General features: G+C 47.1%; 1 protein-coding gene across 3 annotated transcripts in view; it reads left to right on the top strand.

The window, feature by feature from the left end:
* BMP2 (bone morphogenetic protein 2) overlaps positions 1-24871 on the top strand; it is a 212494-nt gene extending 187623 nt beyond the window's left edge. For all 3 annotated transcript variants that reach the window (XM_058020069.1, XM_058020070.1, XM_058020068.1), the window contains 3 exons: positions 19613-20035; positions 20806-21164; positions 23353-24871. In XM_058020069.1, coding sequence (XP_057876052.1) covers positions 20813-21164; positions 23353-24197 — 1197 coding nt within the window. In that variant the 5' untranslated portion in view covers positions 19613-20035; positions 20806-20812 and the 3' untranslated portion in view covers positions 24198-24871. The remainder of the gene's footprint in view (positions 1-19612; positions 20036-20805; positions 21165-23352) is intronic.
* Positions 24872-27541: the final 2670 nt, after the last annotated feature.

Here is a 27541-nt window from a genome sequence, read left to right as displayed (position 1 = left end):
GTTAAAGAGAGACACCTGATAGCTCATCTGGGAGCAGAGAGTCAGGTTTAATAATGTCCTTGCTAAACGCAGTTAATAATTGAGGTCAGGCCCTGGGTGAGGGCAATAAGGGGATCGTGTCCCATGTGTGGAGTGATGGGGTAAGGACAAGCTGCTCAGAGCACACCAGCCATGCTGATTGCAGGCACACAGCAGAGCCAGCCCAGGTCACCTGGGACCCTGATGGCAGCAGGTAGCTCACAAAGTGCTGCTTTCTGTGTGCCTGTGGTTTTTATTTTTTTTTTTTTTTAATGCCTGATAATTGCATTGCTTGCAGAATAGGGGGACAGTATGGAAGTGATCGTGCTGGCTTGGCAGAGCCAAAATGTTCATGGATCAGCTTGAGAGATCTGGGTAAGACAACAGGCTTATCTTGCTCCATCTTGCTGCTGTGGTAATTAGGAACTAAAGGGCTATAAATGTTTCCAGCAGAAGGATCAAGTTTAGGTATCTGAGGGTCATTATACATGCTGTACATCAGAGTCCCTTCCATACCCAGGGCAGTCATCTCAGAGCGCTCTGCTGAAGGCAGGATTAGCTTCTGTAATTGTACAGGTGAGGAATCAAACTATCAAATACCTGAGAGACTTGGCTACAGCTGTGCAGGGAGTTTCTGCCAAAACAGAGTTAGTTCTCACTCTGAGCACTGCTGCTGGCCACTTCCCTTAGGGCACAAGTTATTTCATGTGCTGCCCACTTCTCATGACCTGTGTTTGCGGCCCTGATCCTGCCACAAGGTGCAGATGGAAGGATGTCCATTGGTTTTGGTGGGGCTGTATGCTGCAAGCCTGGGGCTTTTAGCAACAGGATTTGAGCTGCAGCTCTCTGGGATGAGGCACGTGCCATTTCTGGCACAGCAGGGAAAAGCAAGCTCAACCCATCACAGTCTCTTCCACCTCATGGCAAAGCTGGAGGGAGGATGGGAAAAAAGCTGCTCTGATTACAGCTCATGTATGTGCTTTGGCAGAGAGAACACAGCGTAATTGTGGGCCAGAATTTTGCCATTAAGTGGTAAATCCTTGAAAACCATAATTCTGCAGACTTCAGGCCAGGGAAAAGCCTGTTTCCTCGGTTTGCTGTGGAGGGTTCCTCTCCAGACACTTGCCCAGTTTCTGCTGCAGCACAGCCCCCGTGCGCTTGGTCAGCCAGCACTTTATTGCCATTCCCATTACACAGGAGGGGGACACCTCTGCCTGCCTGGAAAGGCTGGGAAAAGCCCTTTTCCTGCTCAGTGCTGTGCCCAGCGCAGCATCCAGACGTTGTTTAATACAGGCAGGGTCCTGTGACCTGCAGGGACTGCTGTGCCAGCAATTAATAATAAATCACGAGTAGCATACAAGTTCTCTGACAGAGCCTTCCTTCCTTCCACGGGCTTGTACTCCAGACATGGGGTAAGAAAAACAAAAAAGGAAAGGAACAGCTTACAAATGGCCAGATTGCATTAGTTTGGCAGTCCTTGCTTGAAAAAGGCCTGGTAGCACATGAAAAATTAATCAGTATGTGAAGGATTGGAACATAAGCACAAGATCTAGTAGACTGATGAAGGACTGAAAATAGTGTATGAATAAGTCATTCATAGCTTATCATCCCAGTAATCATTTCCTCAGTGATAACAACTTTTTAGAAAGCATTAAACTGAACATGGCACGGACTTAAAATTTAAGATAAATCCGGGTGACATTTTGGCTGTCTGTGAGGTGGAATGGCAGAGGGGGGATGGCAGGAAACCAACCTTTTCTGTGAGCTCTTTGTGCAGGGACACGTGCTGGGCAAGTCCCCAGGGGCAGCAGCGCCCATAGGAGCATCTTTTAAGAGATGCAGCTTCATACAATTCCTCTCACATCCAAATGCTGCACTCATCCTGTGTCAGTAAAGTCCTTGATGTAGGATTGTTGCCATAACTTGTTGCAAGCTGGACCTTCCCTGTCCTGCTCCTGAGCATGGGTCCTAATTCCAAAAAATAGTATGTGGTCTGCAGAAAAATATTATACTGTGAGACATAAGTTAATCTTAATTGCCGCATTTCCTCAGTTTTTAGGCTTGGCTTTGTCACTACCATAATGTTCTTTTAATGTTGTTATTGTTTCTTACATACATGAAGTGTTTCACAAATGATGGATGGCCAAGTCTCTCTGATGTTTGGTTGCAACAGCTCAGTTTTGTGTGCTGCTAGAACGTCAGCCAAAGGAGACATTGGGGTCTGTGTGTGCACTAAGATGGATTTGGGGCTTCTGATCTCTGGCTGGGTGTTGTCTGTCCTCACAGGCATTGCTGGCCCAGCTTAGGCTGCTGTAGCCCGGCTGTGATCCAGCATTACTCCTCTGTTCCCAGGGGAGAATCCATCCCTGCCAGTGGTGGAGGGTGCTCCCCAATCACAGAGTCCCAATTGTCCTCACTGTGCAATTCGTTTGCCACATGTTTAAAAATGAATGTAGCTATGTGAATAAGAGGAAAAGTTCAGGCAGAGGAATAATTTATAATTCCCAATAATATTGCTTCTAGCTACTGCTCTGTAGTGCCAGTTCCTGCCCACTGTGGTTTGAGCAGCTAACAGCTATGAAAGTTTGTTGACCTGAGAGGTTTAGTATCAACCATAGGTACAGTCAAAGTCAATATGGAGGCTGAAAATCTAGTGCTAATAGAAAAATAGAAGTCAATATTTAGAATGTGAGTCAGGTACTTAAAATAGGAAAGCGAAACAGATGAGGGCTGTAGCTGCAAGAGTGCTGGAGGTGAAATGTTTAGATCCAAGGACCACTGCTGATTACTATCTTCTCCTCTAACAAGGTTGCTTATTCTGCTTCCAAAATTCATTTCCAGTGGCCAGGCCACCTCCCTGACCTATATTCCTCAGACTGCCATTACGTCAGAGCCTGCTTATTTGGGGCTATAAGTGAAATCCTCTGTCTTCTAGGTGAAATCCACAGGTAATTATATGTGGGGCAAATATGGGCTGGGGCACAGAGAGGCCAGGAGAAGAGTTTGGCTTAGCTCTGTTTATACTGGAAAATCCCCTTTCTAAGGCTGTACTGTTAAGTCTTGGAGGGGAAGGGGCACAGGGAACTCCCCCCCTCAGGCAGTAGCTGCTGGGAACAGGGATTTCACAGTGCAGCTCTTCCAGAAAACCATCAGGTGGAAAAGCAACCAGCCCTAAGTGGGGTTTTCACCTTGCAGAGGGGCATGAGGAACTGAGAGCTCTTACCCACAAATGAAAATGCTGTGGCCTTATTTACACTGTGAGGGATGGGGAGCAATGCCCGAGCACAGCAGTGATGAATTTATGTGCCCTGCAGTGAGGCAGTGTTTTAATTTCTACATCCTTCCACTGTTTGCTTGCAGTGGACCAGATCTCCTACAGATGTGAATCTGTCCAACCCCATTAGAGTCAGTAGAGCCCCTTTATTCCAGCCAGGGACTGCATCCACATTCCTGGTTTCTAAAGAAATTGCCACCTTCCAGGTTCTCCCATTGCACTTCCTTTTCAGGGAGAGCCTTGGTAGCCAAGAACGTGGCCCAGGATTCACAGTGACATTATTTTGCTACTGTAGGAGGACCCCATCCTGTCCTCCTCTGCCATATGTGATGACATTCCTTTGTTTTGGCTTTGATGTCACAACGTTGTTTTCTCAGACTTGCCCTGATCTTGTTGTGACAAGGTCAAGTCCCATTCAGTTCAAGAGGAAAGTGTCGTATGAGGGTGAAAACCCTGGTATTAATTAAGCTCTGAGCAGTAACTTCAGGCAGATGCTCTGCCTTTATTTCTTGCATGTACAGTGCTCCAGCCAACACCACTGGTTCATGGGGCAATCCCAGTGTGGTTTCAGAAAACGTACATATTCTAAAACATGATTGCTGGGCAGCAAAGAGCCAGGTTCCAATTTGGAACTGTGCTCCAGTAACACCAGAAGTCACAGGGAGATCAGCCTGACAAATTGTGTCATGGTACCACAGGGTGGACTGGCAAAATCTGCTATTGCAGCTATTTTCTTGTGAAAAGTCAAGTTTGTTTCTGCTGAACTATCTGAGGTGTCTATATAAATCTGAGCTTTTTATTTTTACATCCAAAATGTCCAAATATTTAAGCTGGAACAGTTTGATTGTAGTAGAGGTCCTGTTTCATGCTGCCCCATCTGAGTATTGTGAACCACAGCAGGTTTTAATTTAATGTAATTGCAGATGTCTATAATTTGCAAGTATTATTGTAATATCAATAATGTTTGTTATTTTTTCTGACCAAGTGCTCAGGCAATATGGCATGTCAGCACATCCTAGAATGTATAAACTGGGTTATGCAATGCCTGGTAGCTATTTACTGAGTATTTCAGGTGCAGAAACTGAGGCCCATTGCACAGAATGATTAGCCCATTGTTCTTAATGCAACATGTTGTGCACTAAATATGTAACTGGATCCCAGCCTGATGGGATGGGTCTGGAGTGGGAGAAGTCCAACCACCTCATACTCCCCTTTACTGCAGCCTTACTTTTGATAAGGAACAAACAAGCAGATTTCTGTTCATCTCACCTCAGGGACCAGTATTAAAGTGGATATGGCACCTTTCAGCCCAGCTTTTTCTGCTGGAGAAATCTCAGAGATAAGCTATCCATACAGATACATTATCTGGGCATAGGGGCTGGCAGAAATCCAGGCTTTCTGATTCTCCAGAAACCTAAAGAAACTTTCTTTCCTTTTTAACTTCAGGTAAAGCAGCAGCTCTGGCATTTGCTCAGTTTCCCTTCTGAAGCAATCCCACAGAGGCTGCACTTGAGAGCCTTTCTGCCTGTGGGGGAAAGGCCAATGCACCCCTGGTGCCCTGGTGCCCTTGGCTCCTTGCCCCATCCCTGCACAGCATCCCTTTCACCACTGCTGCCCCTGGGGTTTTGTGGTGCCCCACGGGCTGGGGATGAGCTCACTGCTGATCCCAGCACACCATGGGGCTCAGGGAACTTCCATTTTGCCCTGCTGGGGCACAGGGCACAGGATGCCCATCATCATCTGCTGCTTCCAGGTATTGCAGCAACACAGGCAGATCTCTTTCCAAATCTTTGCTTTGCCTTTGGAAGGCAGAAGTCAATCAGATGCAGGATATTTCAAATGAAACTTTTCAAGGCTTCCCGAACCATTGTGTCTGGTGAAACTTTGTTTTCATGGAGGGCCTTTTGACTGGGAGCAGTTTTCATCATCAAACCTCTGGGGTAGGCCCAGATTTCAGAAGAGATGAGCCATAGCCAGTTATAAACAAAACAGCAAACAAGGTTTTGTGTGCAGACCATTGTATAAAGCCCTGGGTATGGGTCAAAGGCTTTGAAGGTTTTGTTTTAAATGTAGTTCTGTCAAACATTCTTGTTACAGCATATAGGCCTCCTATCATCTGGACACAAGTTCAGCAGAACAGATTTTAGAGGGACAGAATGTCCTAAACTGACCTAAAATTGTTTTACTCTGCATAAACATGTCATGATTTTTAAAAAAACTTAGGCTCTGTTATGGACAGAAACTTGGAATGTCTTCCTCAGACAGTACAAAGATTTCTTTTGTGAGCTCTGATGAGTCAGGAAATATTGCATCTTAGACTTATCACTCTTGCAAGGCTGAATACTGCACATTCTATTGCTCAGGAGGTTGTGATTTTGCAGAGGTATTACCATTGAGGAACAAAACTTGAATCACTGTCACCTGGACTTCTGTCTGAAGAGATGTCCCCAAGGAGGTCCCAAGGAGGAATACCGACAAGTGTTTCCTTCCTTTGTTTGCAAAAAGAGGATGGAAAATATCTTGACAAGTGGACATGAATAACTTTGCAAGACTGCTCTAAAAATGAGTTGCAACACCAAGAACAATCCCTGTATTGCAGCCATGACTGTTCAGAGCAGCAGAAGAAACTTCTTCCCTGTCATCCCCACACAAAAGAACGGGGCCTGGACAGGTTAAAACACCAGCTCTGTCTCCCAGACCTTATTACAAAACTCATCATGCACGGAGAGCAGAAGGTAGAAAGTAAAGTAAAATATCTCTAAGAAGTTATTTGGCAGTCAGAAGAATAACACAAGTGAGAGGACAAGAGCCCTCACACCCCTGCAAGTGCCCTGGGAAAAGCTGGAGCAAACAAACTGCTGCCTCCTGGGCCAACCTGCTGCAGGTACATTTGACCCTCTTGCCCAAGCTGTATTTCATTAGTGTATCTCAAGGAGGATGGGCTCTTAAATGAGTCAAACTGAGTAAGATTTGCTGCAATGGAAAACTTGTGTGCCTCTGTGCCTCTCTGGTTGAAAAACCCTTTGCAAAAATAGATTAGCAAGCCATCACTGTGAACTGGACTGTTAACCTAAGAGTAGGAAATACAATGGGGTTTGAAACTGCATTTTAATTTGTCATGCTGCTGAATAATTTATCATACTTCTCACCATATATTGAAATGAAAACCTGAAGTATGACATAGAGTAAATAATTCAGACTGGCTCTTTCATCGAGTGTGAGCTAGGTTATTGATACTTCATTTTAGTGAGATACACATCCATGGCAGCTCCTGCTGGGCTCTCCAATTTTGCTTGTGTTGCTACCAGTGAGAAATTTAGGGCTGTAAAGGCAGGCAGAGGGCTGGGCAGAGTTGGGGTTGTTCAGCCTGTTGCAGCCTTTCAGTACTTGAAGTGGGCTTATGAGACACATGGGGACAGATGTTTTTAGTAGGACCCATAGTGATAAGGTAATGGTTTTAAAGGAAAGGATTGTAGATTTAGATTAGATATAAGGAAGATTTTTTTTTATGATGAGGGGGTGAAACACTGGCCCAGATTGCCCAGAGGGGTGGTAGGTGCTCCATCCCTGGACACATTCAAGGTGAGGCTGCTGAGGCTCTGAGCAGCCTGATCCAACTGAAGATGTCCCTGCTCATTGCTGGGGGGCTGGACTGAACAACCTTCAAAGGTCCCTTCCAAGCCGCATTGTGCTGTGATTCTGTGAAATCCTCCTTTAGGCAGTCCATCAACTCCCTATGGACTCCTTCAGCTCTCCTAATAAAATGGCAGTAAGAAAAACTTTTGTCACCTGAGAAGCAAGAACAAATGAGCTGACCTGAGGGTGCAGCCTCACAAATCCTTGAGGAGCAGCCCCAGAAGCTTGGGGAGCAGGCTGGGGGCATTGATCCACCCCTCTCACCCCAGCACCATCTCAGCCCTGCAGGGGCAGCAAAGGCAGGGCTGCACCCCGTGGGGTTGGCAGGTTGGTGGCACGTGCCTGAAAGTTGGCAAACACAAACAGATGGTTACAGCACAACTGTTTGTGTTATTTGAGATCGAAATCTTAACAGCTAATTAGTATCTCATTAGGGTTCTATTTACATAGCTAATGAAGGTAATTTATGAGGAAAGAAAACATTTGAGACTCCCGGCGCAGTCAATTCACTTGAACTGTGGTGGAGCAGACAGCCAGCTGCATTTAGAGCCTCCTTTTTTCCTGGATAAAAGGGACAACAAAAAGACATGAATCCATGGGAAAATGTGATTTAAACCTCACTATGCCTCAATTCCCGCTAACCAGGGGCAATGAGTTCTCTATTCTCCATCCACTATTTAGGGTACTGACTTCTACTAAGCAGACAAAGGGAAAGGCATGGTTTGCTTTTGTTTGTTTGTTTATTTATTTGAATCAATCTCAAAAAAAAAAAGAAGAGGGGTCATCAGACATGGTCAAAATATGTGCATTGGCCCTGTTCAGCCCATTTCAGAGGAGGCATCTGCTATTGAAGGTAATTGAGGCTTTACTGCAGAGCACTCTGAATTTGTCATTCCCAAGTTCACGGAAATATTTGCTAAATGCATTTCTCTAGTGAAAAATTAGTTTCTGTACTTCTTTAAAGAAGTAGAAGTTTCCAGAGCAGTGCTTTAGGTGGCTGTGCTTACCTGCCTTGGCACTCCAGTGCTCCTCTGCTTTCTTGGCAGAACTGCCTATAAAAGACAATCTTTTCTAAGTAAGAGAAAGGAGACACTTGTTTCTCATCAAAACCAAATATTGACATTTCCTGCCTGCTAAACCTTTTGTTCTTGAACCATTGTTAAGGAAAAATATTTACAAAGTTAGGAGACAGTTTAAAGCAAGAGCCCACATGGGGATCATGGGAGACTCTTTGAGGCAAAGATCCTGGTGTTTTGTCATGTTCAGTCTGGGATGAGTCCCAGAAATACCAGGATACTGTAACAACTGGTTTTAGGAAGGAGCAGGTCTCCAGCTAGGGTGAGTGGTCACAGTTTCAGCTGAGCTTTATAAATTCACTGGATTTAGGCTTCCTAATCCTCTCCAAGACTTCAAACAGGAACACTAAAAAGCTGCAAACCAAAGCTGAGCTAAAGCAAAAACTGTTCTGTGTGACACTATTCATATTGAGACCCAAAAGAAGCTATACAAAAATGTGAATCTGTAGATATGATCTGATTGTAATTAGGAGCAAATTGCACTCTAGAGATTAAGTCTCTTGTAGAGGCTGTAGAGAACTTATTTTTTAGACCTTTGAGTGGGCATGGGAGATTAAATATCTAATGATGACATTTGGGAAAAAAAATCAGAAATAATTCATCTTCTCTTCCTCACTACTAACTCCTTGATTACTTGTGCTCCTCCTAAGAATTTCTGTGGTGAAATTCTGAAATTTGTGCTTTTCTGGGTTTTCCTCCCTCTGCCACTTTTGGTGTGGTGGGAGCTCTGGGTCCTTGTGCTGTTGCTGATCCAGTTGGTGCAGATCACATGGGCAGCATTCCCAGGGAGACTGGGTCACCCAGGACATCAGCTTGGGAAAATCACTCCTCTTTTTTCATGCATCCTTGTTGCTCCTCCCCCCATTCCTGTATGTGTACCTCTCTCCCACTAAAAAGAGAAAGAGGATGAAAAAAAGGCAAAAAAGCTTTGAAGGCTTAAATATACTTGAGCTTTCAGTGCCCTTTGTTTTTATCCAGAAAAGCTTATGTTCACTCAAAATGGCAATTACTTGAATCTAATTGGAACCATTTTATGTAGCTCCAAACCCATTGCTTGATCTCAATAATAAATGAACTTACAAAATATTTTTGTTACTAGAAGAATTGTAGTTGTGCAGGCCAGATCATCAGTCATGATTTCCTTTTTGTGGGCCTAATGTGAACCTGATTTGATTTGGAACAAAAGGTTAGCTGAAACATTAGCTACTGTACCTTCAGCTATAGCAGGGAAGGGAACGTGGCTCCTGGAGATTTTTAAATCCTGGTTTATAAGGTAAAGATTTTAACTGGGAGGGATGGTGGGAAGGAGCTGTGTGCTGGGAGGGATGGTGGCAAGGAGCTCTCTATCTGCTGGGAGGGATGGTGGCAGCCTGGATGTTGATCAACTGTGTTGTTTGGGACTCTGTTCATGGCAGCCAGGCTGGCTTCAGAAAGTTCCTGTGCTGACCAGAGGGCAGATGCAGCAAGGAGGGAAGGGTCCTTCAGCTCTGGGATAAATTAGCCATGGGAAATGCCAAGCCTGAATTCAAACAAGGAGTCATCAAACTGCAGCAGGATGGGAGAAGTGGCTTTGCTGTGGTTGTGCAGAAACTCTGATACCTCCTGCCCAATTTGATTGAGGTTTGACTGAATAATTGTCTCTAGGACAGATTGCTTTTGAGACCATATATTCATCTGGTGAACTGAGTAAGAACAACTTCACATCCATCACTGAGCTTTTCTTAAAAGGAAAACAAAACTGAGATTAAAACCTGCCCAAAGAGGTATTGGTCACTCATCCTCAGCTGGCAGCAGCACTTTCTGTCAAACATCCCTGCTCCTCTCCCTGGAGCTTCCTCCCTTTCACTGCCACCAGAGAAGCGTGTACAGTTGCTCCCTAATCTAGAGAAAATAGTCAGAGTGAGCTTGAATGTCTGGAGAAGTTTCATCCTAACTTGGAGAGACTTGAGTTAGGGAATGGTTGAGTGTGAGAAGTGCAGGAGGCCCTCAGTGGGGATGTGGGAGGAGAAGGGGATCCCTTTCCCTGCTCCCTGCAGCCAAGACAGGGGTCATGGCTGTAGTGTCACTCCAATGAAGAGAATGCCAGTCACAGCTGGGTGCCAGTTTGGACCAGCTCGTGGCTCAAACACAACACAGAACTCTGTTGTGCTGCTGCCACTGGGTGTGCCAGTGCAGAGCTCCACTGATCCTGGCAAACCCCTGCACACTGTGTGGCAAACACCCTCAGCCCTCTGTGGGAATGGCTGAGCACTGGGGCTTTGGGAACCCTCTCACCTCATACCCCTCAGCCCCTCTGGGTGTTCAGGAGCCCTCTCAGCTCCCCACAGCTGTGGCTGCCTGGGATCCCACCTCAGCCTGCCCCAGAGCTGCTCTCTGCATCACCACAGCTCTGCTTTCAAGTGGTTTCCCCTCTGGGCACCTTTTATCAACAGCTCCTGTGCAGATAAAAGTGTGCTCAGAACTGGTGAGATCCCCAGCAGCTGTCTGGGGTGGGGACAGCCTTAACCCAGGTCCTGCATCCTGGGCAGGCAGAGGTGGGCACAGCCTTGGGAGCACCTGCACTGCAGTGCCTGGGAGCACAGCCAAAGGCAGCCATCCTGGGGCTGTCACACACCCCAGAGGGCCTTGGGCCAGGCCAGGAACTCTTCCCAGGTGCTTTCTTACTGCCTGACCTCCCTGGGACCATCCCAAACAGCAGTTTGCATGCAGCCATGCTGCTGAGGAAGGCAGCAGTGCAGCAGGCTTTTCCATGCCAGCTGGCCTCCATGGCCAGGAACGTTCCCAGGCACTCTGGATTTACTCGTGGAGATGCAGCCTCAGAGGAAGAGATGCAAACAGAGCTGTGGGTTTAGTTTGCTCCCATGGAAGTTGGCCCTGGGCTTTGGAAGAGAGGGTTTTGCTTCTCTGAAAATGCAGTGGGCTCACGAGGAACATGGAGCTGTGGGAAGAGAAGGAGCAGGAAACAAGGGACACGTCTGTCAGGGCTCTGAGGTCAGTGATGTGACAGATCACTTGGGCATTGCTGCGCTGCATTTCTGTTTAACTCCCTAAGGTGGGTATAATTAGTTCTCCACACAAGTGAAGGAGAAGTTGCAGTTTCAGTAACCTGGGAAGAAACTGGAGGCACTGTGCCCCTGAATGCCCATTTCAGGGTGGGAATCCCTGCCTTCCTTCAGCACTGCAGGGTGGCTGCAGGTGCCAGGCTCCAATTGCCCACTGGCTTAGCAAGGGGGACACAGAGATTCCCTGCAGAGGCTCACAGAGCTGGCTTGGAAGGGACCTTAAAGATCATCCAGCTCCAACCCCTGCCCTGGACAGGGACACATCCCACTAAACCAGGCTGATCCACCCAGCCTGGCCTTGAACACTTCCCCACAGTTAACTTGGGGGTTGCTTTCCCCCTTAAGATGGGATTTGTTGCTGCGGTTTCTTCCACTTTTAGGGTAGGAAATATTAAAATTAGAGAAAAGCTTTAAACACTCCTCATCCAGGGGAGTTATGTACCTTTTCCTGGTTTTATTACATTTTTTATATCAAAGAAGTGGTATTAGAAATGCTTTTATCAGCAGCAGGACTAATGGAGAGGTTGCCAGGAGCAGTTATTCCCCTCTTGAAGAACATTGGAAAATACTATTTCTCTGAACACAGTGGTGATAGTCCTGCTAACCTGCTGCTCTGCTTAAAAATGTTAAAAATTCAAAAGCTTAAAAACTTCAGTGATGTCTGTGTGGCAGCTCAGAAGCCTCCTTTCCACATGGGGTATGGGAGAGCCACAGAGCAAATGGCATTCAGCTGGGATAGCAGTGGTTTCACTTCATCTAAAGAGGAATAAATCTTTGTTTTATCATATAAGTAGATGTTCCTTCAGAGAGTTCATAGAAAAGCTTTTTCATAGTTTTAGACCTGGAAAGTTGAGCTTGTTTTATCAGAACGTGTTCAATGTTGTAAATGAATGAAGGGAAGAAAGGAAAAAATAATATTGACATATTATTTCAGCGATGTATTTTTTTAATCTATCAGAGTTCCTCAGAATTAATGTCTGACATTTTAGAAGTTGCTTAAGGGAAAAAAAGTTATACAAAACACCCTACTTTTTATTAAGTTTATTTTGTAAGGAAACTATTTTCCCACCAGCTGCAGAAATGAATGTCACATTCGATTGCACAACTTGGATTTTCAATTTTCCACTGGTATGGAGGGAGCAGCCCTGATTTTCCAAGGATTTATTCACAAGCTTGAGTTTCAGGTCCTCAGCATTATTCCTAGGTTGTGTGAGCATCTGAACCAGGACTTAAAATTTGTTTAACATTATTTAAGGTATTCATTTGGGATTTATGGTGATCTTACATCTTTCCTGATTCAAGTGCTGGCTGCCCTTTCTGGCAAAGAGGGGCAGGAGGAATTTTGGGGCAATTCCTTTTTTGAAACCCATTGGCTGTCAGGGCTTATGCAGAGGTTTGGGATGTACAAAGGGAAGCAGAAAGCAAGGAAGACAGTCTGAGGTACAAAGTAAATGAAGTTTATTCCATGCTTCCCCAGCTTGTTTGTTTGTTTAGTATTTTGATTTATTTGAAAGGAGTTTATTCCACAGCTGACTAAAGGAATGTGTGTGTGTGCAATATTTAGTACACCTACGTGAAGTGGATGTGAATGTTTGCTGAGCCTCTACACCTGAATACTGGAGAGGAAGCAGAAAGTGTAAGGAAGGGAAATCTCCTACAGTAACACAACACCAAGGCCTAAGTCCAGGGAGAGCAAGCAGAATTGATAGGAGTGGAATTGTAATTGAGTGGAATTAGTAATTGGACAATGCTGCACATCATGGGTGTTTTGTGGCACTGCTTTTCCAGGCTAATCCTGAACAGACTGATGGATGTGCTTACTTTAATGAACACATAAAGTGAGGGTAGATGGGTCACTATTGGAAAAAAAGCAAATATTAGAAAAAAGCTGAGCTTGGGTGAGGGAAGGCAGTTAAAGGTATTAAGGAGTACAGAGGTTGGCCCAGGCTTCCCCAAAGTGCTGAGCAGACTGGCTACACAATGCCCATCCTGCAGTGGGGGCTGGAAAAAAGCACAGGGAGGAGGTGATGGCACAGCAAATGAGGGAATTCAGGGTGTCCCTCTCCTAGGGAGCCAATCTGTACATGGGTACCCTGATGAGTCCTTTATTATCCTGACCAAGACTGTAAAACCCCTCTCTTCTGTGTAAATAGACTCTTACCACATCAGAGCTTTTCTCTGTAGTTGAATGGGATTATCATATTCCTGCTAGGATTTGTGGGTTGCAGTAAGAACTGTGGACAAGGCACTGCAGGAATTTGTCAGGAAACTATTGGATAATAGATTCTGTATCAGGCTTTTAAAAATGTCTCCATGAGCTGAGAGCTGAACATCTCACTTGAAGTTTAGGGATTTTAACCCAAGGACTGTATCTAACCTGCTTATGCATTATTGAAAATCTGAGTGTGACCTCCTCAGGTCTTTGGGCCCTCTGTGTACCTCTCTGTAAAATTGCCTTTCTCTGTCCCTTCTTTCCTTCTGTAAAATGGAGACAGTGATGGAGGAATATCAAGGGGATATTCCTCCTCTTGGAGAGGACTGTGGAGCTGGATACAGGGAGATGACTCTGACTGTGACTCCATAACTTTAAGGTTACAGATATTCTGAGGATAAACAGTACCTTGAAGCAGTTGAATGTGTGCTGCTAATAATTAGTCCCTGCAACCTGGAATGTGCTGGAGCAGACAAGAGCCTGGGAGCAGTCAAAGGATGCTGTTCTCCTAAGCCAGTGGATTCTGTAGCTCACAAGCAAACAGGCTCCCAAATAAAGTTCCATGGTGATGTCTGAATGGGGAGCTGTGCCCATCAGAGCCCCTCTGGAGGCTGGGAACAAGGGATGGGATTGAAGGCAGCTGGCAAAGGGCTTTCCTGGCAGCACAAAGCAGGTGCAGCTGCTGATCACTTGTGCCCAGCACAAATCTTCACTATTGCTCTCTGTAGTTCTGCCTACTCATAAGGCGATATTTAAAAATTGGAATGATAATGACCTGAGCAAACATGACTTTACAGCAGAAAATAAAATTGCAAGCATTCACTACCAAAGGCAAAGAAGTGTTAGAGAACTAGAATGCCTGATGATGCAATGGTTTTCATCCTGCAACTGAGCACAGAAAACCTTTTCATATGCCCTAAATCTGCAGCTACAATAAAGCCTTCATACACACAATCTGCTTACACAGAACGTCACGCTTGCCTTTATTTTATTTTAATTGCAAAACATGATCCAGTTTCACTGCTAAAATATGCGCTGCTTAAGACAATATGCGTAACTTTATTTTATCCTCCATTTTGCTTGACGTCATCTCTGCAGTGATGAAATTCTAAGCTCTTGAAGTGGACCATCTATGACGCAGCCATTTCCCTTTCTTGTGGGAGAGCACCCTCACCTCATTGTCTTCCTAACAAGACTTATATAATTAAAAAATCCCACTTTGTTCCAAATCTTCTGACCAGAAGAGCTGGCATCCCTGTCTCTTCATTGCTTAAACATGTAAGCCTGTACCACCAAAACAAGTAGGAACTTTGCCACTGTCTTTGAGGCAGGATATTTGAGATTATTTGAGATTATTATTAACCTAATATTTAACCCCAAACAATTGCAGTGACTAACCCTTAGTGCCTTTACTTGAAGGTCTTGCAAGAACTTACAAGTGAGGGTCAGCGTGATCATCTTATTTCCATGGTGAGAAAACCAAGGCACTGTGGAAAGTAAAAGGACATTCCTGTTGCTGGGAAGAGAACTGGGATCTTCTGCATCAGCTCAGGGCCTACTGAATTGCCCTAGTCTGTGACCATTCCCACTGCATGGAATTAAACATCCATCAGTGTTGCATTGCCTCAGAATCTGTCCAGTGATGGTTTGGTTTTTCTCCAGGCTGTACTGAGGTGTTGTGGCATTTTCACCTCTTCATAAAAGCCACAGGTCAAATGCTGGTTTTTGAAATCTGGAGCTTTGCAGCATCAAAGGAAAAAACACTTTAAAAAAGGAGGTTATTATATTAGTCTCCCCTTTTCCTCTTTCACCAGTAATTTTATTACAAATTGTAGGAATTTGTCTTGCAGTTTCAAAGCTGCACAGCCATGTGAACTGATGGCTGCAGCCTGTATTTGCAGATGTAACAGAGCTGGGAGCAACTGCTATCGTTCACCAGCAGTGGAGACATAATGGAAATTGAGAAAATCCCGGGTTTGCATTGTATTTCCTGATAAATTCCAATTTCCCTGCCACTATGATGGAAAGCAAGCTGAGATTTGATGAACGAAATTGAGACTCACTGCGAAACAGAGCAACAGCTTTGAAGAGCTGCCAGAATTCAGCAAAGGTGAATAAAAAAGAAATAGACATTTCTGAATAAGCTGCCTTTCCTCTCTTCAAAAACAAATCACCTTCTTGTAAATTATCTTCTCAGGTGAGAATCCATCCTTCACAGAACAGGAGACAGGCTGTGCAGCAGAGCCAGTTGATAGATGTTAAAAGACAAACCACCAAAAGGCAAATATGTCTTTGGAAAACAGTATTAAGTAATATTTTAAAGAATGGCCACACATCATATTCACACAGATGCCAGCAGGAAGCACAGCTCAGGAAAAGAAAAGCTTTCAGATAATCTCTACCCATTATGAAGGCAAAACCTCAACATCACTGACACATCTTAACTCATTCTCGGCCGTCGCCCTGCTCACACTTGATGCTGCACCGTGTACATGTTTCATACTTCAGCACAGACTTTTATCAAGAGCTTCATTCACTGAAACGTGCAAAATCCATAAAGAAAAGCTCACTACCATTAATATTTCATATCTCACATACTTATCATATCCAGGAGACAGTGGTCTAAAGTGGGAATCTCACAAATGCTCCACGTTGGTCATATGGGGCTGCTGCTGCCAGTAGTAAATGTTGAGTATCACCGTGCACGGAGTGATGCAAGTGTTTCTGCAGGCTTGTGTCTCTAACTAGACCAGAATTTAGGCCATTTTGTTTAGGATTGCAAGCTGTGGTCACAGACCCCAGGGAGCCTTTCTCATTTAGTTCCTCCAGCTGAAGTCTCCTGCCCACAGCCACCAGCAGTGTAACCAAGTTGGGAAAAAAGACACTGCATTGTGGCAGTGTATAAATGTGATTTTGTACAGGATTTGTAAGAGAAAATTCTGAGGGAAGAAAATATTTTCATCTTTCCTGTCTACTCTGAAAAAAAGGACTCTCTCCTTGTTGTAAAAGATGTCCTTATTTGGATACTTTTCCACCCTTTTACTAAGAAAACCCAACAACACCTGAAGTTGATAGCTATCAGCTGTGTTTGGGTCTTAGCAAGGAACACCTGGATCTGAAACATTAGCAGCAGGTGCCGCTAATTGAGTACTTACTACCTAAACACCTGCCCCAAAAAAAAAAAAAAAAAAAAAAGACAAAAAAGGTGTGCATGTGGTAAAGAAGAAAGAAATGAATCAGTGTAGTTTGAGGGGCAGAAGTGAAATTTCACAAAGAAGATGAACAAATATGCACAGTCAGCTTTACTAACACAGATCTTTTCAGTGTAAGTGGTGGCTTCTCACTCTGGCAGGGCTTGGGCTGAAGAGCAGGATTGCTCTTGAAATAATTCTGTAAAATGCAATGACATTGTGGGAGCCCTCCTGGATGGGGCTGGATATTTAGCTGATATACCACTCAACTCATCATTTTCACAGAGCTTGTGAGGAATTTCAGCCGCAGGAAATGCTGGGGTTGGGATTTAGTTTCTTTTCTCGAGTGTGCTGCTGTGGAGTGGGAAGGGGACAAGGGCTGGTTTGTGGAGCTGGGAGTCTGGGGGGGCACAGCCAGACGTGTTTGCCCCCAATTCATGATACCTAAATGCACCTGTCTCCAATTCTCTCTGTAATCAGGAAGATGCTTCTCAGCTGGTGAGCTCAGGTGTGCTGGGTTGGGGTGGAGCAGGCAACCCACAGCCCCAGCAGAATTTAAGTCAGTTTTTGTGCTGAGGAGACACAGACTGTAACCAAATCTTCAGGGATAACACTTTTTAACTTTTTCCTCCGTGGTCCAGAATACTGCCTCAAGGGAGCTAGATCTGCCTTGGTGAGAAATCTTTCTGTGGGGAAGGTGGGGGGCCAGGGCTGGGGTTCTGCTGTGGGTGGGTGCCAGTGCACTCAGGGAATGTGTTATGGGTATTTGTTTTTTGGGCCTGTAATGAAACAGATAGGAAGGCAGAGTTGCTGCCCTGGCAGCTCCAGATTAAAATAGATTGAGACATGACAAAGTTTAAAGGCAAGGTGTTTTATGGCCAAGAGAAGTGTCTGAGAGCTTATTTATACTTAAAATCAGAGAGGGGCAAACCTACAAGACCCTGTTGATATCAGATCAGAGTGTATGCAGGCCTTCAGAGCAACCACACAGACATTTCTCCCCTCTAAGGCTCATTATCCTAGTACTGAGAGCTCCTGGAGATAACGCTGTGCTGGGCATGCAGTGGAGCCTCTGCTCCAGGCACAGGCAGTAAGTGTTGAGGCAAGAAATGACTTTTTCCTGGCATAGCCCACTAAGATTGAACTGGAATGGCAATTAGAAGTTGAAGTGCTCATTTAATGTCAGTGATGTGTAAACTACGTTGCCATTGTTATTTTAGTGCTGATTTACATAATTGGCATACCCTGAAGTCATACTGCACGAACTTTCAGTTCATGCTAAAGACTTGCAGGAAGTCATAAAATTAAACATTATCTGCACTGGAATGCAAGGGATAAAGAACTCAGCTTTTGAGGGATTTCACCTTGCTCCGTGTCCTCTCTCCCACTGTGTGCACGAGTGAGAATCAGGTTAGCAGTGCTGGGAGCTTTAGCAGCTTTTTAATTTCTCTGGTGCAGGTCTGGGGTGGTTTGTTTTGCTGCTGTGTACCTCCCTGGGTGAGCTCCTCATCCTGCAGGGATGCTTCACGGGATTGGCTGGAGTCGTGATAGGGAAGCCAAGGGAAGAAGGTCCGCAGGAGGAATTATTGCTGCCCAAATGTGCTGAATTCCTGTCTCAAATCGGTGTTCTTGCTACACTAAGTAGCAAGTTGGAGGGGAAAGGCCGCTCCCAAAGGAGGAGCTGGTAATGGAGCGGTCTCAGTTGTTATTGCTCTCAGTCCTCCTCCGCAATAATTCAAGGTGTCACAGGCTGGCTGTACCTTTTGCAAATTAAGCCCCTGAGAGATATTGGGAAGAGGAGGTGGAGCACAGAGCACTTGCCTTGCCGGGAAGGCAGCAGGACCCCGGCTAATGATGGTGTGCCGATGGCTTTGGCTTTGATGAGGACCCTAAATTGCTAGGTGTCGCATACCTATGCAAGGGCCTGGCCCTACCGCAGAGCCCAGGCAGACAAACAAGAGACGGGACAAAGGACACAGCCCTGCTCGCGAGTTACTCGTTGTGTCAGGAGATTTGCCAGCGTCAGGACAGGGATCGAGGGATGCACTTGGGATTGGGAGAACAATCGCGCTGGGCACGGACCCGCCTTCTCCACCCGTGCCAGCGCTGTCCTGCTCCGTGGGCGATGCCACACCTGTCGAGGCTGCAGCCCGGGGAGCGCGGCTCGGCCCCGGGGCAGGTGCGGGGCCACGGGCGGGCGGTTCGCGCCGGGGCCGCCGTTCCGAGCCGGGCGATCCGCCGCCGTTCCGCCACTGGAGGGCAGCCACATCTTAAAGAAACCACCCGGCCCAACCCCTCCGCCGCCCGCACGGGGCTGAGCCCGCATCGGATGCGCTGCGGGAGGAGACTTCTCCCGAGTCCGGGCGCTTCTCTTTCGGAGAGGAGAGCGAGGAAACCCCCAGATTTCCAGCCCTCGCCCCCGCTCGGGCAGCGAGCTCCGCGCTCTGGTGGGGGGAGCAGTGTAAATAAGTACATATGTGTATTTTTTACGTAGTTCTAGAGCACCGGGATTCTCCCGGTACCTTACGTGACCTTCGCACCTTACCACCCCGGCACTCCGGGGCACGGCGTTAATCCGATTTGCGGCGGCGGAGCGCTCGGGCTGTACAATGGGTCATTGTTCGACCCGGCCCGGTCCCGCGCCGCCGCCCGGAGCGGGACCGGGCGGGCCGGGGGTCTCCCGCATCGGATCGGCCGCCGGTAGCAGAGTTTAACGGGACAGCCGCCCGCCCCATCCCTCGCCCCGGCGGCACCGCGACCCGGGCGCGGGCGGCAGCCGCGGCGAGGGAGGGAGCGGGCGAGGGAGGAGGGAGGGAAGGAGCGAGGGAGGGAGGCGGCGTCTCCTTTAAAAGCCGTGCGGGGCCGCAGCCCGCTCCCACAGGGCGGCTGTGATTGGCGCGGGCCCCCGAGCCTCCGGGGTCGTGACATCGCCGCGCAACAAAAAGCCCCGGCGGCGGCGGCGGGCGGCCACCCCCGGCCATGGTGCGGTGCGGGGCCGGCGGGGAGCCCGGCGCGGTGCCCTAGCGCGGCCGCTCCACGCGGGACGGCGGCGGGCGGCTCCCCACCCCTTTTTTTTTTTCCTTTTTTTTTTTTTTTTTCTCTTTTATTTACCCTCCTCCCTCCTTTTGCCTTTCTTTTTTAAGGGAGCGGAGACAAATCAAGCTTCATCTTGATGTTGCTGCTGGAGTCTCGGTAAATGTCCATCTGTCTGATGAGCGTGATGCAAAGGACATTTTTGAAAAGGAGCCTTTTAACTCCGTAGACACGTAGGGACCCATTCACGGGCAGGCACACACACGCGAGGAGGAGGAAGAAGAAGCAACTTCACGATCGCTGCTTTTAAAAGGGAGAAGCTTTTTCCCTGGCTGGGACTTGCCTTCCTGCCTCCTCAGCCAGCTGCTAAAAGTATGTTTCCGAGGCGGACTGCACTTCAGGGAACTTCTATTTTCTGCTCGGCAGCTGTAGAGGAGCAGCAGCGAAGTTTGGAGTAACACCAAGTGATGCGGGAAAAACACCCCGAGAGCAGAACACCCTCCTGCAGACACAACCCCTGCTGCTGCACACAGGTATAGCTCCGGCGGTCGCAGATCCGCTGAAAGCCTTCTCCGCAGGATGACTCCGTGGGCCACGGCGGAGGTGCTAGCGCTCTGGAAGAGAGAGGGGGGACGGGACACTAATCATAACGATTATTACTGCTATAATAATCCAGCCCAAAGTTTCAAGGGGGAGAATGTCATCCTGTGGGTTTGGCTAAGGACGTAGCAGGATATGTACTTTCCTCCTTCCCCTTCTTCCACTCCGCTAAGGGAAGCAGCTCTCCTTTTCCCTCCGCTGAGGGAAGCCGCTGCCCCGCCGCGGCGGAAGCGGAGCCGGCCCCGAGCCCCCGCGGCTCGGCTCAGCGGGTGTGTGGGGGGAAGCCCGGGGGTCGGGACGGGAGCGCACAGGGGAGCTGGCTTTGCTGGGCAAAGGCAGCACCTCCCTTTCCCTTCCCGGTGAGCGGTGCCGGCCGCGGCGACGGGAGGCCCGGCCCGGCGCACACCTGCGCCCCGGCCCCGGCGGTGCCCCCGGCCGCGTCCCCTCCTCCCCTTCACCTCCGCGCTCCTTTGTTGCGGAGCGCCCCGCTCCTCTCCCCCGTCCCGCCTCGCTCCCTTTGATCTCCTGCCACGGGGATTTCGGTGCCGCCGCGCACCTGAAGCGGCCCCTCGGGGGCTCCGCCGGCCATGGCCCGGCACCCGGGTGGGTCCCACCTGCGGACCGTCCCCGCCCGTCCCCCCCTCCCCCGGCGCGGTGTCCGCGCTGACTGGCTCCCATCGCCTCCTCCTCCTCCTCCGCGCAGGTTGATCATGGTTGCCGTGACCCGCTCGCTCCTGGCGCTGCTGCTGTGCCAGGCGCTGCTGGGCGGCGCGGCCGGGCTCATGCCGGAGGTGGGTCGGCGGCGCTTCAGCGAGCCGGGCCGCGCCGCCTCGGCCGCGCAGCGCCCCGAGGACCTGCTCAGCGAGTTCGAGCTGCGCCTGCTCCACATGTTCGGGCTGAAGCGGCGGCCCAGCCCCGGCAAGGACGTCGTCATCCCGCCCTACATGCTGGACCTCTACCGCCTGCACGCGGGGCAGCAGCTGGGGCAGCCGGCGGCGCTGGGCTTCCCGCTGGAGCGGGCGGCCAGCCGCGCCAACACCGTCCGCAGCTTCCACCACGAAGGTACGGGCGGGTGGGGGCTCCACGGGCTGCGGGAGCGGCGGGGAGGGCAGGGCCGGAGGAGGAGCGGGGGGCGGATTCCTGCAGCGGTACCGCGGGGTTCGCGCAGCGCATCTCCCGGCCGGGTGCGCTGCCCGACGGGCTCTGCCAGCTCCCTTCTCCCCGCTCTTGTCCACCCGCTGAACCAGCGCGACTCCGCGTTAAGCGTTCCCACAGGTCGCTGCTCTCCTGCGGGGCTAGAAACAGGGAAGGCTCCCTAACGCGCGGCTGAGCCGGGCCGCTGCGGAGGTTTCTAATCCCGGTCTAATCCCCGTGAGAGATCAGTGGAACAATCGGCCGCGACATCCTGGGGGCTGCCGTCGAGGAGCGCTGCAGCCCGACCCGCCCGGGCTGAGAGAGCCCCGTGGTGCCCTTGGCTCTCACCTGCGAGCCCTCCAGCAGCTCCTTGCGGCACCTCCCGAGGCAGCGGCTCTCGGTCAGAGCCTCGCTCCGCAGCCGGCGGCGTTTCCCGGCCCCCGTGGCCGAGGCAGCGGCTGCGGCGTTTCCCGGGCCCGTGGGGCGCGTGTCGCTCACGTGCTGTTTTTGGGAAGGCTTCCCCAGGTTGTAATTGCTCCTGGCTGCGGCTCTCCGGAGCTGCCATGCTGCGGCCCCGCTGCTAAAGTAATGAAAAAGCGTTTTCCCACTGCTTTTAGAGTGAAACTGTGTCAAGAAAAGATATTAATTAGTTTTTAAGTTTCCCAAAGGCGGCGGCCTCTGAGAGGTGCATGTGCTGTTTAGTGAAAAGCCTTATCGTGAAGAAGATGAATAGTGCAATCTAACCTCTCCTCATCCACCTTTCCCTACGTGGGAAGTAAGAACCTGGCAGTTAATGGGGAATAGCCAGCACGTGGATCATTCGTGTTAAACCCAAGGATTGTGGGCAATGGGCTGAGTGAGAGAGGAGTTAAAAGGGCAAAGTTGATAAGGTTTAGGCAAATGTAAAAATCTGCAGTTTGAAGTCGTCATGTGATTACAGCAAAAGCAGATTCTGTTAGAAAATTGATGTTACAATTTTTTAAAAATTTGGAAGAAAATCAGTATGACTCCCTTTTCCCCCCTGAGTTCTCACTGCATTAGTGATTTCTTGAGAGCAGAAGTTTGTCTTGTGACCATTCAAAAATATTTGCATATTAGCAAATACTGGTCTGGTCGTGAAATACCATAAGGCTGAGATTTACCTTATGCAAAAATTTGTGCTGGATTCAAAGGGGAATGGTTACACCACTAAGAATTGCTAATAGCAGGTTTGGCTCCCCCTTAGAAGGTCATTTTTTTTTCGCTTCAGTGTGTTTAGCACCAAAGTTAAAAGCCATGACAGAGTTTTAGTTTGGGAAATACTTAACTTCTTAATGTCTGTACCAATAATGTACTTAGCAAGCCTAGGTATATTGTACCCCTTCTGAAGCTCCATTCTGGTTACTCAAAGGTGGGAATGGCCCAGAGTTTAGTGACTCCTTGAATGTTTGGTTTTGGTAGTTTTATAAACTTCTTCTTTGGAGGTGACTTTGTTTCATTATCTCTTTTTCATCCACCCCTATTTCAGCAGTTGAATCTTCCTGCTGCTCTTTATGGCCCTTTTGGGTAAATACTGGGGCATGCTTTGTAAAGTACCATTACGGGTGCTGATACATGATTGTGTGTGATTAAACACACAAAAACTCATGCATTAAGATTTTTAGGTCACCTAAATTGCAGAGTAATGTTTTTCAGAATGGAGTTTAAGGGTTTGATGTTAGAGCTGTAGTCTTAGAAAAAAATCAGAAATGCAACAGTTATCCAAAGTCCTCCACCAGTTTTAATAATTCCCCAGTGCTTGAGTTTTTCATTCATGTCCTTGAAGTCCAAATTTATGCTGTATAGTTCTTGCTTCTGATGATAACTACCTGGAAGGCAAAGGCCACCAGGATCCAATCCAATGTGTAAAGTGAATGAAGCATTTTTAACTTCATGGTGTACATGCTTGCACAAACAAACTAACAGGGGACACAGTATTTTATGCCTGAAAGTCTTTCAGGTCTTGTGTGTCACATGTGGTAGCTGTCATTTGAAAGCTGCCATCAGCAGACAGTCTTAAGGGGTTTGATTGATTGTCTCAGTTTCTGATTTTTTCCTTTTTTCTCTTTTTTTTGTTTTCCCTGTTTAATCAAATTAGAAGTTTTGGAAGAACTTCCAGAAACGAGTGGGAAAACAGCACGGCGTTTCTTCTTCAATTTAACTTCCATCCCCAGTGAGGAGTCTATCACCTCAGCTGAACTCCAGATTTTTCGGAAACAGGTGCACGGAGCCTTTGAGAACAACAGCAGCTACCATCACCGTATTAATATTTATGAAATTATAAAGCCAGCCACAGCCACCTCTAAGGACCCTGTCACAAGACTTTTGGACACCAGGTTGGTGCATCATAATGCAAGTAAATGGGAAAGTTTTGATGTAACGCCAGCTGTTTTGAGGTGGATTGCACATGGACAACCTAATCATGGGTTTGTGGTAGAGGTGGTTCACTTGGACAAAGAGAACAGTGCCTCCAAGAGGCACGTTAGGATTAGCAGGTCTTTACATCAGGATGAAGATAGCTGGTCTCAGCTCAGGCCATTGTTAGTGACGTTTGGGCATGATGGCAAGGGACACCCGCTCCATAAAAGAGAAAAGCGTCAAGCGAAACACAAACAGCGTAAACGCCACAAATACAGTTGCAAAAGGCACCCGTTGTATGTGGACTTCAATGATGTGGGGTGGAATGACTGGATTGTGGCCCCGCCGGGGTATAGTGCCTTTTACTGCCACGGGGAATGTCCCTTCCCTCTGGCAGATCACCTAAACTCAACCAACCATGCCATTGTTCAGACTTTGGTCAATTCAGTGAATTCCAAAATCCCCAAGGCTTGCTGTGTGCCGACAGAACTGAGTGCTATTTCCATGCTCTACCTTGATGAAAATGAAAAAGTTGTATTAAAGAACTATCAAGATATGGTTGTGGAGGGTTGTGGGTGCCGCTAACACAGCAAATATATTAGACAAATGCAAAAAAAAAAAAATAGCTGACACTTTAATATTTCCCAATGAAGACTTTATTTATGTAATGAAATGGAAAGAAAAAAAACACAACTATTTTGAAAATATATTTATGTCTACGAAAAAGTTGGGAAAACAAATATTTTAATCAGAGAAATATTCCTTTAAAGATTTTAAATGTATTTTAGTTGTACATTTTATATGGGTTTAACCCCAGCACATGAAGTATAATGGTCAGATTCTTATTTTGTATTTATTTACTATTATAACCACTTTTTAGAAGAATAGCTAATTTGTATTTATATGTAATCAAAAAAGAAAAAAATATAGGGTTTGTACATAATTTTCCAAAATTGTAGCTGTTTCAATTGTGTGTATTTAAGTTGAAAAGAATACATGGAAGGTTACTATGGCAAAGTGCATAGCACATTTGCTTTCTGCTGTGCTACTGTTAAGGTCACAAGTTCAAGTCCAGAAAAAAGTGGATAATCCACTCTGCTGACTTTCAAGATTATATTGTACAATTCTCAGGAATGCTGCAGGGTGGGCTGTCCAATCCATGAGAACTGGCATCCTCTTTAGGTGGAACATTTGGATAAGAACCAGACATTGCTGATCTAGTATAAATACTGCTATTCCCAACTAATTTGCAGTGTGAATATAAGGGCCAATAGAAATCCTATGGGAGGGTGGGGGTGGGGGAAGACTGAATCCTTTCTAGACCTACAGAAAAGTGAATGTTTGATGTTTCCTTTAAAAGTCCTTCCTTTAAAAGTCCTGGCCAAATATGAAATAATAAAAACTAAAATGTCATCCTTTTTTTTGTGATTATCTATGCTAAAGAGGAACACTTACCTAATTTGCACCGGCCCTTGTCTTTAACAGTTGGAAAAGCCTTGCATACTTCCTCACCTCAGATGAGAGCTCACTTCTGTGGAGTGTTACAGTGAAATTAATCTGCAATTTTTGCCCTACATGCAGCAAGCTGTTGTCATATGCAGCCTCCTCTCTAACCTCAGCTGATGGTTTTGCTGTTTGGCAGATTAGCCTCTCTTCATTTCCAGGGTTTTGTGTTGGAAACCTTTTTGTTTTTTTTTCCCAAATGTTTAAATCTATTTCGGATAATAAACCATAGAATTCTGATATTTCTTTCTGAGAAGTCCAGTCTGTAAGAAAAAATGGTTCACTTGTGCAGTCATCACAATTTGTGCTTGCATCATTGTACTGGTTTTTAAATTCTTCATGGGGCAAAGTGGGATGTGCAGTAGGCAAACAGAGCATTAAAGCTGATCCTGACTGTGCCTGTTGCATGTCCCACAGCTGGTGTGGCAGGCAGAGCCTGGGGGTGTTGTGTGAAAGTTGTGCTGGAACAGGAGAGCAGAAAGGAGCTGAAATCAGCTTCTTGGTCCTTGCCTTGAGCTCTGTTGTGGGTCCAGTTCTGCATTTGGTGAACTGTGGTTACACTTCCTGAAGCCATGTGTGCCATGGGCCCTGCAGGGACCTCTCTAAGTCAGCTGTGGGAATCTCTGATTTGGGCCTCCTGATGTTTTGTTAATGAACCCCTCTTTTTTGTTCTGGCCCTCCCCAAACTCCTCCTTTTGTTATCAGGGTTATGTGGATTAGAGCAATGGTACTGACTGGGTGGGTTGATCAGAAAGGCCAACTTGGTGATGTGTTACAGGTCCTCTTGCAGAGCAATCCTTTACTGCTGTTTATCACAAAAAGCAGAGGGTACAGAGGATAGGAGTGAAAAACTAATTACCTGTTGGCTGCTTCCTTTTTTCTTGTGAGCTTAAAAATTTCTTGGGCTGTAAGGATCTGTGGTGAGGTAAAACTGATGCATTTCTTTGTACCAGCAGTGGTTTTAGCAGCTGCCAGAGAACAGTCCATCACTCTGCAGTTGGGCTCTGTTGAATTTTGAGAGGTAGCTGATGTTGGTCATGCTGATACTACATAGCAGCTGTGGGCTGGCTGGGTGGACATCTCCAGGTGCTTTTTCAAAACACTGGTGCTGTTTTGGTGGCTGATGTCTTTCGGGATGGATTACCACATGTGCAGGAGTTTGGTTTGCCTCTTGCCAGCTCTCCTGGTGCTGGATGAGTTTGTGGTGTTGCTTTGGCAAGGTTGTCAGGGCTGCAGTGTAGGTTCAGCAAGGATTTGGTGTTTGTAATATGTGGGGTTCTGCAGTCAAGTCAGAGCTGTGTTACTGTACTGTAAAACCTAAGCTTGAGGAAGCTGACAAGTGCTGGAAATTTAATGATGAGCATCAAAGGTGTGATCCCAACCCTGTGAAACTGTAAAGAACCCACAGCACTTCTAACCAGACCCTCAGCTCTGGTGCTGTAAAGCTGAAGTCTCACAGCTCCTTCATGTGTGACCAGACTGAGGGAGGCTCTTTACAGAGTGGTGACTGCTTTACTTCCCCTGTAAGGCATGAGAACTCACTGATGCTCATTTTGTTTCCAAAACTTGGCTACAGCACTTGTCTGTGCATGAGCAGGAGCTGGCTCGTGGTGCGGTGCTGCATTCCTTGCACAGGCAAACCTCCTGTGCTTGACAAGAAATTGCATCCTCAGTCAGATGCCCTGGGAGGCCAGTGGGTCGCTGCAAACTTGCTAAGGCCCACTCTTGTAAGCATTTCTGTAACTGCTCAGTGTTAGCCACAGAATCATCAGTTCCATGCTGATTTTGAGGAGGAAATATGCAGGTGTCAAGCCCAGCACGTCCATAAATTTCTGCAGAGCTGGTTTTGGAATCTACCTTTAAAGCCTTAACCTTCACCTCACTCTCTAGGTTGGAGGTGTGAGAGTGCTGCACTAAAGGCTTTGCTTAGGACTAAAGTAAAAGAAACAGAACAAAGTTTCACAGATGAGTAGTAGGAAGTTCTCCTAGAGATCAGTTGGCTTCCTGAAGTCTTTTAGATAGAGTTGATGATCAGACAGCCTTTCTGAAAGGTTTGGGCTTTCTGGCATCTTTTGAAAGTCTGGTAATGACTGCTAAATAATGCTAAATACTAAAGGTATGCTCTTAGCACAGCACAATAGTACTTACTTTAGTTCTTTAGTACTTATTAGTATTATAGTGCTCTACAAGGAGAAAAGAGCTTTTTTTCCTCTTAAGAGGAGAAAAAGGAAAATATTTTGAAGGCAAAACTGCCTTTGTTACCGTATAGCTCCTAAACGTTTTGCTTCTAGGCACTTATGATCTATATAGGCAGAGATTGTGATAGATAATGTCACCCTTTGTGCATTTCAGATAAGCATCTCTCTAAACACAAATGTGATCAGCATGTCTCCTTGTCCTTTTGAGACTCAGTAGCAGCTTTGTCG

The sequence above is a fragment of the Melospiza georgiana genome, chromosome 3 (genome assembly GCF_028018845.1).
Source record: "Melospiza georgiana isolate bMelGeo1 chromosome 3, bMelGeo1.pri, whole genome shotgun sequence".
NCBI classification, from domain to species: Eukaryota; Metazoa; Chordata; class Aves; order Passeriformes; family Passerellidae; genus Melospiza; species Melospiza georgiana.
Note: the sequence above shows the minus strand (reverse complement) of the source record. Positions and strands in the feature narration are given on the sequence as shown.